Here is a 21,008-nt window from a genome sequence, read left to right on the forward strand (position 1 = left end):
TTCAAAAATGCATCTCCTCAGTTCCTAAACGTTTACTGAGTGTTGTTAAAAGGAAAGGCCATGTAACACAGTGGTAAAAATGCCCCTGTGCCAACTTTTTTGCAATGTGTTGCTGCCATTAAATTCTAAGTTAATGAGTATTTACAAAAAAACCAATACATTTCTCAGTTTGAACATTACATATCTTGTATTTGCAGTCCATTCAATTGAATATAAATTGGAAAGGATTTGCAAATCATTGTATTCTGTTTTTATTTACCATTTACACAACCTGCCAACTTGCACTATGAGTTGTCTCTTTAATTCATGCACAGTATATGTGTGTACCGATGGCGAGTTAATATAGCATTTTTCATTCATTTCAAACTCACATACATTTTATTAACTGGGCTTATCTTTAACCTACAAATAAAATAAATAAAAACATTTCAATTTATAAGCAACTGTAAGACCAAATTCACCAACTCATTTCAGATAGATTTTTGTAATTAATGTTTCTTTCAGAAACACACAACAAAACACACACACTTGCAGATAAGACTCAGAATCCAACAAATGTAAAAACACATTAAAACAATAAAAATCCATTGGCAAAAGGTTTAAAAAAATATACTATAAAAATGTAATTGAAATCCATTAATTCAATTTAAATAAAAAAAATGGATAAAATGTGTATCCAACCATCTATTTATACCGCTTGTTCGTCTCGGGATCGTATCGCTATTAATAAATGGCAAGACTCAAATGCCATCCATCTATCCATTTTCTACTGCTTGTCCCTTTTTGGGGTCAATGAATTGGTATTTGGGCGCTCCCTATTAGTCGCGTTTAGGATGAGACGCCTGCCAAACAATATAGTTAAAACACATGTCTAAAAATTATGAATGTAAATACTTTTTTTTAAATGAATCTATAAAAAATGTAGTAACGTACAAGTTGAGAACTCCTCGCAGGTGCGCGCTTCATCTGCCTCGTGGTCGACGGAAGCAGCTTCACTTCAACATGAACTGTACTCTCCAGGGGACGTGTGTGAAAGGTCATTTTCCACACAAAACTAGCCAAATACTTGCATAAACTTGTTGTTTTACAATTGTAACTTCCTACTTAGTTATCTGTTATGTTAATTCGTGCTTTATTAGCATTTACGTCGAAGCAATAGCATACAAGCTAACTTCCGGCTAGCATACAATCAAAGTTTTTTTTATTTTTTTTATCTAAAGTACTTGATAGTCTTAAAGCAGTTTTACTTATACACTAAATGAGAAGATGTATCACCATGCCTGTAGTGACTGCCAATGTTTGTTACAGCTTTTGGAAAGGCAATTCAAGCACTTTCACGGATTGGAGATGAGTTGTGGATAGACCCAATGGTCAAAGGGGTAAGTTATGGTCATGTCATCATAACCAGTAGTTATGGTCATGTCATCATAACCAGTAGTTATGGACATGTCATTATAAACCAGTAGTTATGGTCATGTCATCATAACCAGTAGTTATGGTCATGTCATCATAACCAGTAGTTATGGGCATGTCATTATAAACCAGTAGTTATGGACATGTCATTATAAACCAGTAGTTATGGGCATGTCATTATAAACCAGTAGTTATGGTCATGTCATCATAACCAGTAGTTATGGTCATGTCATCATAACCAGTAGTTATGGTCATGTCATCATAACCAGTAATTATGGTCATGTCATCATTGTATACGCTAGTAGTTATGGTCATGTCATCATAACCAGTAGTTATGGTAATGTGATCATAACCAGTAGTTATGGTCATGTCATTGTCTACACTAGTAGTTATGGTCATATCATCATAACCAGTAGTTATGGTGATGTCATCATAACCAGTAGCTATGGTCATCATTATGGTGATGTCGTCATTATCTACACCTGTAGTTATGGTGATGTCATTGTCTACACCTGTAGTTATGGTGATGTCATCATTGTCTACACCAGTAGTTATGGTGATGTCATCATTGTCTACACCAGTAGTTATGGTCATGTTATCAGTTCATCTTTAAGATGTCAATAAACTTCTCAATCAATCAATCAATCAATCAATCAACCAACCATTGTCTACTCCAGTAGTTATGGTCATGTCATCACTGTCTACACCAGTAGTTATGCTCATGTGATCATAACCAGTAGTTATGGTCATATCATCATTGTCTACACCAGTAGTTATGGTCATGTCATCCTAACCAGTAGCTATGGTCATGTCATCATTGTCTACACCAGTAGTTATGGTCATGCCATCATAACCAGTAATTATGGTGATGTCATCATTGTCTACACCAGTAGTTATGGGCATGTGATCATAACCAGTAGTTATGGTCATGTCATCATTGTCTACACCAGTAGTTATAGTCATGTGATCATAACCAGTAGTTATGGTCATGTCATTGTCTACACCAGTAGTTATGGTCATGTCATCATAACCAGTAGTTATGGGCATGTCATTATAAACCAGTAGTTATGGTCATGTCATCATAACCAGTAGTTATGGTCATGTCATCATAACCAGTAATTATGGTCATGTCATCATTGTATACACTAGTAGTTATGGTCATGTCATCATAACCAGTAGTTATGGACATGTCATTATAAACCAGTAGTTATGGTCATGTCATCATAACCAGTAGTTATGGTCATGTCATCATAACCAGTAGTTATGGGCATGTCATTATAAACCAGTAGTTATGGACATGTCATTATAAACCAGTAGTTATGGGCATGTCATTATAAACCAGTAGTTATGGTCATGTCATCATAACCAGTAGTTATGGTCATGTCATCATAACCAGTAGTTATGGTCATGTCATCATAACCAGTAATTATGGTCATGTCATCATTGTATACGCTAGTAGTTATGGTCATGTCATCATAACCAGTAGTTATGGTAATGTGATCATAACCAGTAGTTATGGTCATGTCATTGTCTACACTAGTAGTTATGGTCATATCATCATAACCAGTAGTTATGGTGATGTCATCATAACCAGTAGCTATGGTCATCATTATGGTGATGTCGTCATTATCTACACCTGTAGTTATGGTGATGTCATTGTCTACACCTGTAGTTATGGTGATGTCATCATTGTCTACACCAGTAGTTATGGTGATGTCATCATTGTCTACACCAGTAGTTATGGTCATGTTATCAGTTCATCTTTAAGATGTCAATAAATTTCTCAATCAATCAATCAATCAATCAATCAACCAACCATTGTCTACTCCAGTAGTTATGGTCATGTCATCACTGTCTACACCAGTAGTTATGCTCATGTGATCATAACCAGTAGTTATGGTCATATCATCATTGTCTACACCAGTAGTTATGGTCATGTCATCCTAACCAGTAGCTATGGTCATGTCATCATTGTCTACACCAGTAGTTATGGTCATGCCATCATAACCAGTAATTATGGTGATGTCATCATTGTCTACACCAGTAGTTATGGGCATGTGATCATAACCAGTAGTTATGGTCATGTCATCATTGTCTACACCAGTAGTTATAGTCATGTGATCATAACCAGTAGTTATGGTCATGTCATTGTCTACACCAGTAGTTATGGTCATGTCATCATAACCAGTAGTTATGGGCATGTCATTATAAACCAGTAGTTATGGTCATGTCATCATAACCAGTAGTTATGGTCATGTCATCATAACCAGTAATTATGGTCATGTCATCATTGTATACACTAGTAGTTATGGTCATGTCATCATAACCAGTAGTTATGGTCATGCCATCATTGTCTACACCTGTAGTTATGGTCATGTGATTATAACCAGTAGTTATGGTCATGTGATCATAACCAGTAGTTATGGTCATGTCATTGTCTACACTAGTAGTTATGGTCATGTCATCATAACCAGTAGTTATGGTGATGTCATCATAACCAGTAGCTATGGTCATGTCATCATTGTCTACACCAGTAGTTATGGTCATGTCATCATAACCAGTAGTTATGGTCATGTCATCATTGTCTACACCAGTAGTTATGGTCATGTGATCCTAACCAGTAGTTATGGTCAAGTCATCATTGTCTACACCAGTAGTTATGGTCATGTCATCCTAACCAGTAGCTATGGTCATGTCATCATTGTCTACACCAGTAGTTATGGTCATGCCATCATAACCAGTAATTATGGTGATGTCATCATTGTCTACAACAGTAGTTATGGGCATGTCATCATAACCAGTAGTTATGGTCATGTCATCATAACTAGTAGTTCTGGTCATGTCATCATTGTCTACACCAGTAGTTATGGTCATGTGATCATAACCAGTAGTTATGGTCATGTCATCATTGTCTACACCAGTAGTTATGGTCATGTCATCATAACCAGTAGTTATGGTCATGTCATCATAACCAGTAGCTATGGTCACGTAATCATTGTCTACACCAGTAGTTATGGTCATGTCATCATTGGCTACACCAGTAGTTATGGTCATGTCATCAGTTCATCTTTAAGATGTCAATAAACTTCTCAATCAGACAATCAATCAATCAACCAACCATTGTCTACTCCAGTAGTTATGGTCATGTCATCACTGTCTACACCAGTAGTTATGATCATGTCATCATAACCAGTAGTTATGGTCATGTCATCACTGTCTACACCAGTAGTTATGATCATGTGATCATTGTCTACACCAGTAGTTATGGCCATGTCATCATAACCAGTAATTATGGTCATGTCATCATTGTCTACACCAGTAGTTATGGTCATGTCATCATAACCAGTAGCTATGGTCATGTCATCATTGTCTACGCCAGTAATTATGGTCATGTCATCATAACCAGTAATTATGGTCATGTCATCATTGTCTACACCAGTAGTTATGCTCATGTGATCATAACCAGTAGTTATGGTCATGTCATCATAACCAGTAGCTATGGTCATGTCATCATTGTCTACACCAGTAGATATGGTCATGTCATCATTGGCTACACCAGTAGTTATGGTCATGTCATCATAACCAGTAGCTATGGTCATGTCATCATTGTCTACACCAGTAGTTATGGTCATGTCATCATTGGCTACACCAGTAGTTATGGTCATGTCATCCTAACCAGTAGCTATGGTCATGTCATCATTGTCTACACGAGTAGTTATGGTCATGCCATCATAACCAGTAATTATGGTGATGTCATCATTGTCTACACCAGTAGTTATGGTCATGTCATCATAACCAGTAGTTCTGGTCATGTCATCATTGTCTACACCAGTAGTTATGGTCATGTGATCATAACCAGTAGTTATGGTCATGTCACCATTGTCTACACCAGTAGTTATGGTCATGTCATCATAACCAGTAGTTATGGTCATATCATCATAACCAGTAGTTATGATCATGTCATCATTGTCTACAACAGTACGTAGTTATGGTCATGTCATCATTGTCTACACCAGTACATAGTTATGGTCATGTCATCATTGTCTACACCAGTACGTAGTTATGGTCATGTCATCATTGTCTACACCAGTAGATATGGTGATGTCATCATTGTCTACACCAGTAGTTATTGTGATGTCATCATTGTCTACACCTGTAGTTGTGGTCATGTCATCATTGTCTACACCAGAAGTTCTCAAACATGTTTCACTCAGTACCACCTCAGAACTCACTTGGTCCTTAAGTACCAACATAATGGCCAACATTAAAATACAGTAGTGTAGTAGGCCCAAGTATTTGATTAAAAAAATACTTCGTCTTTATTTAACAAGTATATTTAATATTGTTGGCATGACAGTCAAAACAGTAACTCTGTGTTTGACTATAGGCCAATAAAAAACTGTATTTAAATTATGAATTAAATGCAATTAATTGCACATAAAAATTAAACATTGTACTAAAATAGATATCAAAATACAGTTTTTAAAGATTAAATGAAAATGTACTTATAATTTAAATAAACCTGTACTGTACTTAAAGGGGCTGTTTGCAGCATTTACACAAATGCCTCATTACACTTTACTTCTGTTACTGTATGTAAAAACCTGCACTGCAATAATATGATTTCCTCATTGTGAGATAAATAAAAGTCTATCCTATCCTATCCTAATAATAACAACAATGTAACAATATGGACAACACAAAAACCCACAGATATTTAAAAAAAATAAACATAGAAGAGAATTGAAAAGTGTCCCATCACGGCAGTATCGAGCTGATATTGATACTATCCTTGATATTGGTACTGTCAATACGAGATTGACCTGCCCAGCCCTAACACAAGTATTTGTCTTACAGCTGGCACTGAGATCAGTGAATGCAGCTGAGTCTGCATATGCTTGCTTCCTCTTCTCACCCATGTTCTTCCACAAGTACAGCGTGGTGTCAGAGGAGGCCAGTGAACCTATTAAATGCAAACTGTATATGAAGGTAATGCCAATGAGATAATGAATTATGATATATTAAGTAATATAGTGGGACAGTGGTACCTCAGTTTTTTAACCATCTGTTCCAAAATATTCTTTTTGAATTTTCCTTAACCCAATGTAAATCCAATTAGTACATACCTAACAAAAACAAAACATTTGTTTAGATAATACTTATAGTTTTACATGTAAAAAGTATGTGAAATAGATACATTATGAGAAGAATAGAATATAATAGAATGGATTTTATTGTCATTATATTTGCATATAACGAGATTAAGGATTCCAACTTAAGGTGCGGTAGTGGGAACAAATATGGGGTAAAAATAAATAAATGATAAAATAAAATAAATTACACAAGAGGCAATAAAGAAAAAAACTAACAATTTAAATAAACAGACTACTATCCAATAAAAATAATAAGCAATCTTGTAAAATATACAAAACACTATAGAAATACAAAATACTGTACAATATACAGAACCAGACAAGAGTACCGGAGTAATAAATAACAATCAGTGTCGGATGTATTGCACTCGAAGGGTAATATTGCACAGTAGGGTATTAGGGTAGGATATTGTATAGGGGTGAATTATTATTATAAGTTAGAGTTCAAGATGGTGACAGCTCTGGGAAAGAAGCTGTCTCTGAGCCTGTTTGTTCTGGCTCTGATGCACCTGTAGCGCCTGCCCGATGGTAGCAGGTGGAACAGGTGGAAGCCAGGGTGTGTACTGTCCTTGGTAATGCTTTTTGTTCTGTTGAGGCAGCGGGAGTTGTGTAAATCCTTCAGGGAGGGGAATGACGAATGAAATGAATAAATGCACATTTAACATCACTTATCTTAATTCAAAACTCTTCCTGGTGAATTTGGCGATGAACAGAGACGGAGGAGGGGCAAACGGATGCCACCTTCATACTTGGTTAACAATTCTTACTTGGATTCAATAGTGTTTCTCACCTTTATTGAAGTGCTGGCCCGCAAAACTATCTTTGGCCCCATGGTGGATTATTTTGCAGTCGTACCCAATAAAAAATGTACAGAGACTGAGTCACTAACGCGTGGGATTCTTTGTTAGGGCCCTCGATTTTGTGGAATGATACGTGGGCAAATTATTAGTTTGTTACGCGCAATGTTCTACCGTATGATAACTTAAGCGTTATATTCAAAACCGGGGCAAACTTTAGGCGACAATTTTTGCCGAACACCAAATCGTACGAGAAATGTGGCGTACCAAAACCTGAGGTACCACTGTAATTTAAAAATATTCTCCTAAGACTAATACTTTTTTTTTGGTTCTTCAATTTTCTTTTCAGTCTTTGCTGCCACTTTTCCGTTGTTTGACTTCCATTGAGCGTAATGTGGAGCGATGCCAGATATCAGTCAACGCTTCCAATGACAGAATAATGATCCAGTTTTCCTGTAGACATGGTTGGGAGTAAAGTTGTTGTAAGGCATAATTACGTCCATTACGTTGTTGAGTTGATACTTTTCTGTTTTCCCAGGCATCACAAAAACCCACAACCTGTGTTACCAAGAGAGTGAAGCTCTGCAGGCAGTGTTTGCTTCACATCTTTGTCCCAATGTGTTGAAGGCACCAGCCAGGCAAGCACCTCTTTGTTCGGTCATCAAAACACTTTTCCCCTGTTGACACTGCAAAAAGTGAGTGTTCAAAAACAAGAAAAAAAAATACAAAAATTAGGGGTATTTTATTTGAACTAAGCAAAATTATCTGCCAATAGAACAAGAAAATGTGGCTTGTCAAGACTTTCCAAAACAAGTAAAATTAGCTAACCTCAATGAACCCACAAATACCTTAAAATAAGTATATTCTCACTAATAACAACTGTACTACTATATGAGTACGTATTTTCTATTGTTTCATTGAAAATAAAACAGCAAAGTCCATTTGGCTGTCATCTGTTTTAATTATGAGACACAATTGTGTCAAAGTCATGATTTTTTTTTTCATTCTTGAAATAAGAAATGATTACTTTAAAAAAGTAGTTTTATACTTGTGAGTGTTGATGACAACAGCTTTGCAACAGTTGATATTCTAGTTTCAAGCATGTTTTACTCAATATAGGTCATAAAATCTCAGCAACAAGCTGTAATATCTTACGGAGATCATTTAGGACCAAAACCCTTAAAACAATAAGAAAATAAGCAAATATCACCCTTATTTGAGATATTTCATCTTACTTAGATTTCAGTTTTTGCAGTGGATTTACATCCAAATGTTTTCATAGTTTACCAAATTGTCCCATATTTTTCATGAAAAAAAATCCTCTGTAGTATTCCCGTAGCAGCACAGCAACATTGAAGTACCACATTCTGTAGCCTTTAAAGGCAGGCATTCAAAATAAAAGCACGTGTTTTGGCGTGCACATTTTAGGAAAAGCTAGAATTTCCGTAGGACAGAGGATGACAAACAGCACACACACTGCAAAAACTGAAATCTAAGATTAAATATCTCAAATAAGGGTGATATTTGCTTATTTTCTGTCTGATAAGATAATTCTTCTCACTAAGCAGATTTTATGTTAGTGTTTTACTTGTTTAAAGGGTTTTGGTTCGAAATGATCTCAGTAAGATATTACAGCTTGTTGCTGAGATTTGATGACCTATATTGAGTAAAACATGCTTGAAACTAGAATATCAACTGATGCAAAGCTGTGTCATTAACACTCACAAGTATAAAACTACAGTTTTAAAGTAATAATTTCTTACTTCAAGCATGAAAAAAAAAAAATCATGATGCCAAGCGCATATCATTATGTCAAGATAATGGCACTAGCATTTACTTATTTAAGAATATTTTTTCAACATATTGAGCAAAAAGGTAAAAAATGTTTTACTTATTATGTACTTATTTTAAGGTATTTTTGGGTTCATTGAGGTAAGCTAATTTTACTTGTTTTGGAAAGTCTTGACAAGCCGAATTTTCTTGTTCTATTGGCAGATAATTTTGCTTAGTTCAAGTAAAATACCCCTCATTTTTTTTATTTTTTTTATTGTTTTTAACAGTGACTTTTTGCAGTGCAACAATGTGTTTGCCTGCACACATACAGCAACCACCTGCAGCCATTTGTGTTAGCTCCATTCTCACCCAGAGTCACAATAATGGTCAGCAAGACTAGAATAAAAAAGTTTTACACCCTTCAATGTGGCTTTAACAGCATCACTCTTAGCTTTCAGGAAATATAGCTCCTGAATAGTTGTCCATTAATGCTAAGGCATATCTAAAACTATCGTCACCTGCTGGCTCTATAGGTCCAGCAAGTTCAACATGAACGAGATCAAGAACATCTTTTGCTTTCTCATCTGGATCTCTATTTCTGCTTTGAGCAAACCTTTCTTTTAAACACACTTGACATGTTAAATTAGGCTTCTCAGTCTCACCCTTAATTTTCCATCCCATTGGTGACACTTTCCATCTTTAACACGTCATCATAATTGCAGTGGCCTAAAATGTCATGCCAGGTCTGTATGTCGTAGCACACATTACATTCATCAACTTCATTCATGACAGTGTTTAAATAAAACAATCGATTAGGCATGTGAACGTCAAAGGTCGTACCATTTTTGGAATTAGTCGATTCTGTCCTTTGAAGATGTCGCTCCTTGCGCAATCGCAGCTGTGACAGAACAGATGTCCTGGGAAAATGATGGGACTTATCGCGCCTCAATCAGATCACATTCACACTTTGGCCTTGGCTGTCTCTCAAGCGCACTTTGGCTTAAAACCGGGGTCAAAATTCACAAAATGTCCATCATCTGTGACGTGCTTCGTTGCTCTTGAGTCAATCAAGCCCTTCAACTCCACTACTCTGAGCCGGGCGTCGTCCACCTGCTCCGTGCGCCACTTCATTTTTATAGGCGTCTTCTCCCGCAACATTGTCACCGGGAGGTTGACCTAGTACGGTGCTTTTAACTGGCATGTGATTTTTCTGTCTATAGTCTAACAATTTGATATGAATATAATCACTGCTTGAAGTAAAATAAAGTGTGCATATCATATACCGTATTTTCCGCACTATAAGGCGCACCTAAAAACCTCCAATTTTCTCAAAAGCTGACAGTGCGCCTTATAATCCGGTGTGCCTTATATATGGACCAATATTGAGCCACAACAGGTCTCACAACTACGGGATGCATAACATAACCCCAGCCTCTACTGTAGCGTCTATTTTATGCGCCTTATAATGCGGTGCGCCTTATATATGAACAACGTTTTCAAATAGGCCATTCATTGAAGGTGCGCCTTATAATCCGGTGCGCCTTATAGTGTGGAAAATACGGTACTCATCATAGAATGCCCTGAAGCACATTCGCAGCCGTATTTACGAAGTCGTATTTTATTGACCCAATACACGTTCTGAAATTACAATTAAACAAACCTCATTACAATTAAACAAAAAAAACCTCCCAAACAGAACAAGGAAAAAGAGGGAAAGATGAGGAAAAAGCCAAAATATTGTTACTGTAAAGAAGAGTGAGTAGACATAAAGACACTGATATTTAAATCAGTGCTGAATGCTGACCAACATTTGGATGTGCAAAAAACAGCACAAAAACTAAGAAAGAGTTGAAATGTTCATATTTCATAACACAAGTACTTAGGGGTGTAACGGTACACAAAAATTTCGGTTCGGTACGTACCTCGGTTTAGAGGTCACGGTTCGGTTCATTTTCGGTACAGTAAGAAAACAACAAAATATAAATTTTTGGGTTATTTATTTACCAAATTTGCAAAAAATCTTCCACCAAAAATATTTTTCTTAGTGGAATATTTGATGTGAAGTAATGGGAACCTTGGATAGGTCAATAATTCATAATAACATTGATTTTGATTCATTGTTGTTTTGAGCAATGACAGTTTGAAAGAAAAAAAAACAGCTTTGTTTTATTAGTCAACATTGCAACTTTTTCTAAATTACATTTAACCTTCAAGCTTTTTTATTTCACTTTTGTTATGTTTTTGTTTATTTTAATAGTATTTTTAAAATGTGCCGTGGGCTTTTAAAACATTAGCTGTGGGCCGCAAATGGCCTCCGGGGCACACTTTTGACACCCCTGCTACAGATAATAAAAAATTAAATCTATGGATAAGACGCAGAGCCTGGCGACGCATGCGCGTTTATCATAACTCTCTCGCTCTCTCTGTCTCTGCACCTCCCTCACCAATGCTGCTGCGTGCACAATTTGTTTTGTTTTTAACCCCTTCTTAACCCTGAACGTACATTGAAAATACACAAAACCCTAACTCAAAATGCCGGACATTTGAGGCATTTCAGAAACTCCGCCCTGACAGCTCCGCAAAAGAGGACATGTCCGGTGAAAAGAGGACGTATGGTCAGTCTATCCTAGCCCCTTAGCTGCTAGCATGCCTTGTGCTGTGCCTCGGTGTGCATTGTCCGTGTGGAAACTCGTTCGGTACGCCTCCGAACCGAACCGGAACCCCCGTACCGAAACGGTTCAATACAAATACGTGTACCGTTACACCCCTACAAGTACTGTATAATACCTGTAGTAATAATAATACGCTATGTCTCCTACTGTATGACACAAAGCTATTATAGTATATAATATCTACATTGGCTTAATATTAATCTCTTTATTAAATCTAAAATACAATCATGGCCACCCCGCAGCCTTTAATTTTTCAGTGGAAAAAAGTTGTTGCACTCTTTCCCTAATGTGAAGTCACAATGATACAAAATAATGACCTAGCAGCAGATGGCAGCATTTCACTACATTTCTGAAGCGTATTTACTTCCTTTTCCTCTCAGCAGGCTTCTTGCAAACATGGTGATGCATTTCCCAGCATCTCAAGAGGAGGTCACTCTGTCTATAGCCCCTCTCAGAGTCAGTCTGATGAACTACCATCAAGAAGCAAATGGTGAGCTAATGTTGCTCTCTTCCTACACTTAGTCATGCATATTTTTCTCATTTTTATGCTGTGTCCATACTTTTTCCAGCCTACAGAAAACAATTAAAATGCTGGCCAATTTGATACATGTTGTGCTTTAAATATGCTGAAAAGAAACCAATGAAGTTTAATACATGCTAACCTATCTGAACTGAATATTTACATTCTAGTTTGTGTGGTAGGTGACAAAGCTAATTTGCATAATAATGAATTGATTCTATTTTTACAATATGTCCAATAAATAACCTGCCACTGGCTGACAATGGCACTTTGGACACACCTGTTGTGATCTGACTGATGAGACTTCTAGGGATGTCCCGATCCGATATTTGGATCGGATCAGCCGCCGATATTTGCCAAAAAATGCATATCGGCAAGGCATGGGAAAATGCCGATCCAGATCCAGGTTAAAAAAAAAAACTCCGGTCCGTGATTTCCAACGCACCGATTTAAATAATACATTCCACTTTTCTGCTGCTTCCTAATTTCCGTTCCGCATTTTCCAGCACACCTTCAACACATCCACAGGTCTGTGGATTCTCACGCAGTTACTTTTAATACCTGGGATTTATATAGCGCTTTTCTAAGTACCCAAAGTCGCTTACATGTAGAACCCATCATTCATTCACACCTGGTGGTGGTAAGCTACTTTCATAGCCACAGCTGCCCTGGGGTAAACTGACGGAAGCGTGGCTGCAATTTGCGCCAACGGCCCCTCCGACCACCACCTATCATTCATCATTCAATTCACCGGTGTGAGTGGCACCGGGGGCAAAGGGTGAAGTGTCCCGCCCAAGGACACAACGGCAGCGATTTTTGGATGGTAAGAAGCGGGGAGCGAACCTGCAACCCTCAGGTTTCTGGCACGGTTGCTCTACCCACTACGCCATGCCGCCCACTTTTAGCTGCTGGCATTACACGACAGGCTCTTCTCACTCTTTCCTGTGTCTCCTTCTCACAGACAGCAAGCGCACCTTCTTACACACGTCACATACTGTCACGTCATACGCCACATACGTATACGCCCTCCCCGAGCAGAGAGGTAGCAGCATGGCTAACGTTAGCTGTGATGCTAGCGCAGCCGTGCGAGAAACGTTCCCTCTAAGGTGCGCGCCTGTGCAATTGCGCACTGCTCAAGCGCCCTCTGCGCATGGCAAATCTATGCCACGCACAAAATGAAATAAAAAAATAAGCGCTAACAATTTTCGACACACGGACACGACAGAGAAAACAGTTTTCATTGTTCAAATATTGTAACGTCTGTCGAGACGCTTATCTCCATTCGGTGCCACACGTCCACACCATCAAAATGCCGAGGCAAAAATTTCCAGATCAACACCGTATGAAAAAATTTGAGATTTTTTTAGTTGTGATTTCCTTCTCTGCATGAAAGTTTAAAAGTAGCATATATTAATGCAGTATGAAGAAGAATGTTTTAATGTAGACACATAGAATCATCATACTGCTGTGATTATATGCATCAAGTGTTCATTCAAGGCTAAGGCAAAATATCCACATATATATCGTGTATCGCAATATGGCCTTAAAATATCGCGATATTGAAAAAAGGCCATATCGCCCAGCCCTAGTTCAATGATGCCATTTCTGTTTGTCATGTATAATTTTGTCTATTTTGTGTTTATCCTTGAATAAACAGGTCAGTTTCTTGTTACCAACCACTGTGTATTATTCAACAAACTCCCTTAATTCAGCTGGCTAGTTGTTATCAAGAGTACTAAAACCCTTTTCAACATGATTCTGACAACTAAGTAGGCTAAATAACTTTAAACTTTAATACATGCTCGGATAGGCCAGTATCGGTCAGTATCGGTATCGGATCGGAAGTGCAAAAACAACATCGGTATCGGATCGGAAGTGCAAAAACCTGGATCGGGACATCCCTAGAGACTTCCACAAACCTTGTAATGTTGCCTGTGTTTCTGTCACAGATCATGTGAAGATGATTTGCACCGAAGTGTCCTTACACCCCGACGAGTTTGACTATTATCAGTCTGCAGGAGACTCTGCTATAACCTTCTGTCTGAAGGAGCTGAGGGTAACACCGCTGTTTTTGGAGGCCCGTCACATAAGAAGTTAATGTTTGGGTGTGGGTTCTTAGCGTAGAAATGTGTAAATTTACTGTATTTGTGCCCAGCATTCATCAGGTCAGTTGGATGCCCTCAACAAGCGAGATACTAGATACCAAACATATTGTGGCGAGCTTGAGGGTCAGATACAAACTTCAACTTGTCAACTTGCTCTAGGAAAATGCTCTTTTGTTAACTAATAGCCTGCGATGAGGTGGCGACTTGTCCTTGTACCCCGCCTTTGCGCCCGAATGCAGCTGGGATAGGCTCCAACAACCCCCGCGACCCCGAGAAGGACAAGCGGTAGACAATGGATGGATGGTTAACTAATAGCACATGAGCAAACACTCGCCCACTGCACCAAAGAAGAGAGGGTCACCAACTTGAACCACTACTACACCATTGAAGCTAGAACACAACAGGTCATAATTTAGGTCAGTGGTTCTTAACCTTGTTGGAGGTACCGAACCCCAGCAGTTTCATATGCACATTCACCGAACCCTTCTTTAGTGAAAAATAAAATTTTGTTTTTTTTCAAATTCAAGACGTTATATGTTTTTGGTAGCACTTTAGTATGGGGAACATATTCTAAGTAACAAAGACTTAATTTATAGTTATTTGGTTAGGGTTAGGGCCAGGGTTAGAGAGTTAGGGTTTTAATAAGGCCATGCCGAATAAGGCATTAATAAGTACTTAATAATGACTAGTTAAGAGCCAATATGTTACTAATTTGCATGTTAATAAACAACTAATTAATGGTGAATATGTTCCCCATACTAAAGTGTTACCATGTTTTTACTGGTGCACAAAATGAAGCGTGCATGAACATCACCTTGTTCAAAGAACAAAACCAACACAGTGCATAAACTCACAACAACTTACACAAATGCAAATCAGTCTGACTTCTGCTGCTGTCGTATCCGTAATACGCCGATTGGGAGAAGTTTTTATTTACACGATGAGTCGGGTGTGTTTTGACCTCCGCCGAACCCCTGAGCCCGACTCACCGAATCCCTAGGGTTCGATCGAACCCAGGTTAAGAACCACTGATTTAGGTTCTCTGATCAGAACGCTGTTACTGTGTTCCACTGTCCGTATTGTTTTATGGCTCTCATTTCCAAACATCAAGTTAGGGGCATGAATGATACCAAAACACAGAAAGATGCAAATATGAGGTTTTACCAATGTTACTTTCCGGACTAGAATGAGATGCACTCATTAACGAAACATTGAACACTATTGAAATGATTTAAGTTGCATATTTAGTGGTTCTTTAGTAAGAGCATCAAACTGAGCACAATTGAATTTGGCTATGAAAACACATCAGCACTTGGTTGGCCTCTTGGAAATTAGGATAAACGGTTGCGGTGTTAGTCCAATTAACCAGACTTGACCTGTCTAAACACCTTGGAGTGTTTCTGATGGCCTGCTGTGTGCCGCCCCATTTAGCTTCTAGTGTTGACAATTTAAAACTCACAACGTTCTTTTTTTTTTCAAAGGGTTTGCTGTCCTTTGCCGAGTCACTTTGCTTACCAGTTTCAATCCACTTTGGTACTGCAGGAAAGTGAGTCCAGTTGCCTCAGCGATCAGCTGAGTGGTGCTCACACCTCAAATGACAGTGCTCTGCGTCATCATTGCTCCTGTTTGTAGGCCTGTGTGCTTCTCTGTGGAAGACATGGTCATGGAGGCCACAGTGGTGCTTGCCACCCTGATTGACTCTGACAGCAAAAGCTCATCCCAACCAACAAAGAGCCCTGACCCAACCTCACCTAGGTATAGCACTACACCATTGTTCTAGAACACAAGCATGTGCAAGATTTGTGATGTGTGAGAATGTCAGAGATGACGCCCTTGTCACGCCAAGCTCCTGTTTCTCAGATCTGCAGTGATTATGTTTGAGCTGGTCTAATGGAATCTTCCCACAGGGATCTACCTGAGCTTCTCCCCTGGCTCTCAGCCATGCCAACTAGCTTTCATTGGCTCTTTTTAGAATCCTAAGTGGGTGCAGGGTTACTGCCAGCCTTATGTCTGTGACAGAGAAAAGTAGGGCAAGTCAAGGCACCTGAGACGCTGGTTTTGTACATGAGGCTGACTGTGTATGAATTCAGTTCTGTTAGTCCAGCCTTGCTTTTATTGTGTGGCACATTTGGATCTGCAGCCCTAAGTCATTATGACTCACCCTTTCTCTGGTGTTTCAATCTGGTTACTTCTCAGAAAGTAGTTGTTTAATTTTGGTTTTCTTGATTGCTTATGGCCAGTGGTGGTTTTTAATGTGGTCCACATGGACAATTTTCCAGAAGGGGCACCGTCAGAATGAAGGGGTAAAAATGATTCATATGTATTTGTCCTCAGGGCTCATTTCCTCATCAGGTTGTGATATACAGTACAAGCCAAAAGTTTGGACACACCTTCTCATTCAATGCGTTTTCTTTATTTTCATGACTATTTACATTGTAGATTGTCATTGAAGGCATCAAAACTATGAATGAACACATGTGGGGTTATGTAAAGGTGAAATAACTGAAAACATGTTTTATATTTCTTGAAAATAGCCACCCTTTGCTCTGGTTACTGCTTTGCACACTTTTGGCATTCTCTCGATGAGCTTAGAATAGAATAGAATAGAATGCCTTTTATTGTCACTATACACAATGAGATTAAAAGCAACTCCAGTATCAGTGCGACAGTCTATAAATATGAAAACATAGGAAGGAAAGAAAAGAAAAATAGTGCAAAAGGAGGTAAGGTGCACAGTCTGGTCCTGAGAACGAATGTTCTGAATGTGTTGTTTAAATATTAAATATTATACTATATGCATATATACAGAAGCATTCAGACTGTGGGTGGAAAGTAAAAATTGCACACAGAGAGGTGCTAAACTATAAAATCAGTGCCTTTGAGAGTTCACCGTGGTTATGGCTTTAGGGAAAAAACTGTTCTTGAGTCTGTTTGTCTTCGACCTGATGACCCTGTAGCGCCTTCCTGAGGGCAGCAGGTCAAACAGGTCAAAGCCAGGGTGGGAGCTATCCTTGATAATGTTGGTAGCTCTGCTGAGGCAGCGGGAGGTGTACATTAGGGATGTCCCGATCCGATATTTGGATCGGATCGGCCGCCGATATTTGCCAAAGAATGCGTATCGGCAAGGCATGGGAAAATGCAGATCCAGATCCAGTTTTAAAAAAAAGTCCGGTCCGTGTTTTCCAACGCACCTATTTAAATAATACATTCCACTTTTCTGCTGCTCCCTAATTTCCGTTCCGCATTTTCCAGCACACCTTCAACACATCCACAGGTCTGTGGATTCTCACGCAGTTGCTTTTAGCTGCTGACATTACACGACAGGCTCTTCTCACTCTTTCCTATGTCTCCTTCTCACAGACAGCGAGCGCACCTTCTTACACACGTCACATACTGTCACGTCATACGTCACATACTGTCACGTCATACGTCACGTACGTATACGCCCTCCCCAAGCAGGTAGCAGCATGGCTAACGTTAGCTGTGATGCTAGTGCAGCCGTGCGAGCAACGCTCCCTCTAAGGTGCGCGCCTGTGCAATTGCGCACGGCAAATCTATGCCACGCACAAAATCAAATAAAAAAATAAGCGCATAACAATTTTCGACACACGGACACGACAGAGAAAACAGTTTACGTCATCATTGTTCAAATATTGTAACGTCTGTCGAGACGCTTATCTCCATTCGGTGCCACACGTCCACACCATCAAAATGCAGAGGCAAACATTTCCACATCAACACCGTATGAAAAAAAAGGTGATTTTTTTAGTTGTGATTTCCTTCTCTGCATGAAAGTTTAAAAGTAGCATATATTAATGCAGTATGAAGAAGAATGTTTTAATGTAGACACATAGAATCATCATACTGCTGTGATTATATGCATCAAGTGTTCATTCAAGGCTAAGGCAAAATATCCACATACATATGGTGTATCGTGACATGACCTTAAAATATCGCAATATTAAAAAAAGGCCATATCGCCCAGCCCTAGTTCAATGATGCCATTTCTGTTTGTCATGTATAATTTTGTCTATTTTGTGTTTATTCTTGAATAAACAGGTCAGTTTCTTGTTACCAACCATTGTGTATTATTCAAACTCCCCTAATTCAGCTGGCTTGTTGTTATCAAGAGTACTAAAACCCTTTTCAACATGATTCTGACAACTAAGTAGGCTAAATAACTTTAAACTTTAATACATGCTCGGATAGGCCAGTATCGGTCAGTATCGGTATCGGTCAGTATCGGTATCGGATCGGAAGTGCAAAAACAATATCGGTATCAGATCGGAAGTGCAAAAACCTGGATCGGGACATCCCTAGTGTACATGTCTGTCAGGGAGGGGAGAGGGCAGCCGATGACCCGCCGTGCTGCCTTTACCACTCTCTGAAGCCTCTCCTTGTCTGCAACGGTGCAGCTGCCGTACCAGCTTCGAGAGGTAGTCACCTGAAATGGTTTTCACTTCACAGGTGTCATAGTTTTGATGCCTTCAGTGACATTCTAGACATGAAAATAAAAAAAACCTCATTGAAATGAGATGGTGTGTCCAAACGTTTGGCCTGTACTGTATGTGTCAGATGTGCACCCCCCATTATGTTTACATAAAGTGGATGATACCAAAAACGGGTCTAGCACAGGGTTGAAACTTTAATGTCAAACGCTCATGAGGTTGTACAATTTGGATTATTACTTCATTCTTCATCAGGGTTGTGGTTGAAATGTATATTCAATATTCACACCTCTTGGTAATTCAGAGTCTCCAAGTTAGCCTAGTTCAGTCTTGTTAGACATCTGCGCTACACCAAGTGACATTCTAGTCTCATATGGCCATTATTGCTAAACAAAACTTGTCTAATATTAAAAACTCACTTTCTCTTTCCTATTTCATATAATGTATAGTGAGTGAGTACACCCCTTACATTTCAGCAACCATTATTATGTCTTCGAAAGGAAATTATATCATTTAGCTGTTATGTAGAAATTAGTACAGCCATTATTGTGGAATTAGCAGGCAACACGAGTGAGTCCACCCCAGGTCAGTGGTTCTCAAACGTTTTTCACCAAGTCCCACTATAGAAAACACTTGGCTCTAAAAGACCACCATTATGACCGACATTAAAATACAGTAGCGTGGATCGGCCTAATTATTCATTAAAAACAAGGCAGGGGTTTTATTTAACAAGGGTGCCTTCTGCCCGAGTGCAGCTGGGATAGGCTCCAGCCACCCCTTACTCCGAAAGGGACCAGCAGTAGAAAATGGATTGATAAAAGTATCTTTACCTCTAAAGGCCTTAGTGGCCACATGCGTGGACAGCACCTTTTAGTTCTTATTTCCAAAATTGTGTGCACTACTGAATTGGGGTGCCGACATATGGACACTTATACTGCCATCTGGTGGTGTCAGAAGAGTATAACATGCAATGGAATTTGGAAAAAAAAGTGTAAAAATATGAAGTACACGTTTGTGTACTTATGGACTAAGTACATCATATTAAAAGATGATTTTTAGTTTTCATTCTAATTAGGGTCCAATAAGCCCAAATAACAAAGACAAATAAAAAAAAGCATGTAAACAAACAGCTTGGGCCTTAAGAGGTTAATATTTCCGGCCACTACACTAACATTACACCCAGTTTGAACAGCAACACTGCGTTTTAAATACAGGAAAATAATACACTAATCCCTTTATTGATTATTTGGCGTACCACAGTTTGAGAATCACTGCCCTAAATGAGAATTTTCAAAATGTGCCCAAATTTAGTGTGAGCACCAAGTTATTTGTGCTGATGAGTTTGTTCGATTAATTGAGAAATCACACTTTATAGCATAAATGCTCTTTGGGAAAACAGGTCAAATAAACTATTTTTTTGCTTGCCATAACCTTCATTCTTTTTTTCTGATAAATGTACAAGACCAACATTGAAATTGCACTTGTAATATGAGTATTAATATGGTAATACAATCACACACACCACTGCTATTGTGCGCTCTACTGCAGTGGCCGTATAGAAAAAATGTTCATATATTTAAAGTTTCGGGTTTATTCATCTGTATTAGTTACACTCGATAACGATTCATCAAAGCAACAAAATATAAATCAAATTGTTTTTTATAATTGACTGAGATGCTTAATCATTGCAACCCTAATTGTTATTCAGCACTGCCTAATCCTTTTGGTAATTGGTGCTGCTCCACCTTCCATTTGAGATCACTCCACAGTTGCCATGGGGTTTAGGTCTGGGTCAGCCTCCTCAAACAATTCACTTAGTCATTTTCAGTAGATAACAAACCTGTACAGAAATGTATTCTTAACAATAGAAATAAAAAAGGTTCTTCCTATGTGTGTTGACAGATGTGTGGATGCTGCTGTGGTTGGTGCCGGAGATGAGGGCCTCAGCCATGATGCTGGGGTCCATGTGGTTGCATCCAGCCAGGGCAGCCCTCTTGGCCCCTCAGCCACTTTGACACAGTTTCTGTCACACCATCACAGCCTTCTCAGACCTGGTGCACCCGACCACACCAGTCCCGCTTCCTCTACGGTAGGCTTGTCCCGATACCAAACATTTGGTACTGGTAC

At 38.8% G+C, this 21,008-nt stretch overlaps 1 protein-coding gene across 2 annotated transcripts in view; it reads left to right on the forward strand.

Moving 5' to 3' along the window:
• The first annotated feature begins 919 nt into the window (after nucleotides 1-919).
• Nucleotides 920-21,008, forward strand: part of LOC140679217 (cell cycle checkpoint control protein RAD9B-like) — a 21,759-nt gene continuing 1,670 nt past the window's right edge. Inside the window, exons 1-10 of one of the 2 annotated variants that reach the window (XM_072914203.1) lie at nucleotides 920-1,036; nucleotides 1,309-1,379; nucleotides 6,271-6,402; nucleotides 7,713-7,827; nucleotides 7,902-8,001; nucleotides 12,189-12,298; nucleotides 14,278-14,384; nucleotides 15,915-15,979; nucleotides 16,066-16,188; nucleotides 20,784-20,970. In XM_072914203.1, the coding sequence (XP_072770304.1) occupies nucleotides 1,003-1,036; nucleotides 1,309-1,379; nucleotides 6,271-6,402; nucleotides 7,713-7,827; nucleotides 7,902-8,001; nucleotides 12,189-12,298; nucleotides 14,278-14,384; nucleotides 15,915-15,979; nucleotides 16,066-16,188; nucleotides 20,784-20,970 (1,044 nt within the window). In that variant the 5' untranslated portion in view covers nucleotides 920-1,002. The remainder of the gene's footprint in view (nucleotides 1,037-1,308; nucleotides 1,380-6,270; nucleotides 6,403-7,712; nucleotides 7,828-7,901; nucleotides 8,002-12,188; nucleotides 12,299-14,277; nucleotides 14,385-15,914; nucleotides 15,980-16,065; nucleotides 16,189-20,783; nucleotides 20,971-21,008) is intronic. The other variant, XM_072914204.1, reaches the window with a different exon arrangement.

The sequence above is a fragment of the Nerophis lumbriciformis genome, linkage group LG12, assembly GCF_033978685.3.
Source record: "Nerophis lumbriciformis linkage group LG12, RoL_Nlum_v2.1, whole genome shotgun sequence".
NCBI lineage: Eukaryota > Metazoa > Chordata > Actinopteri > Syngnathiformes > Syngnathidae > Nerophis > Nerophis lumbriciformis.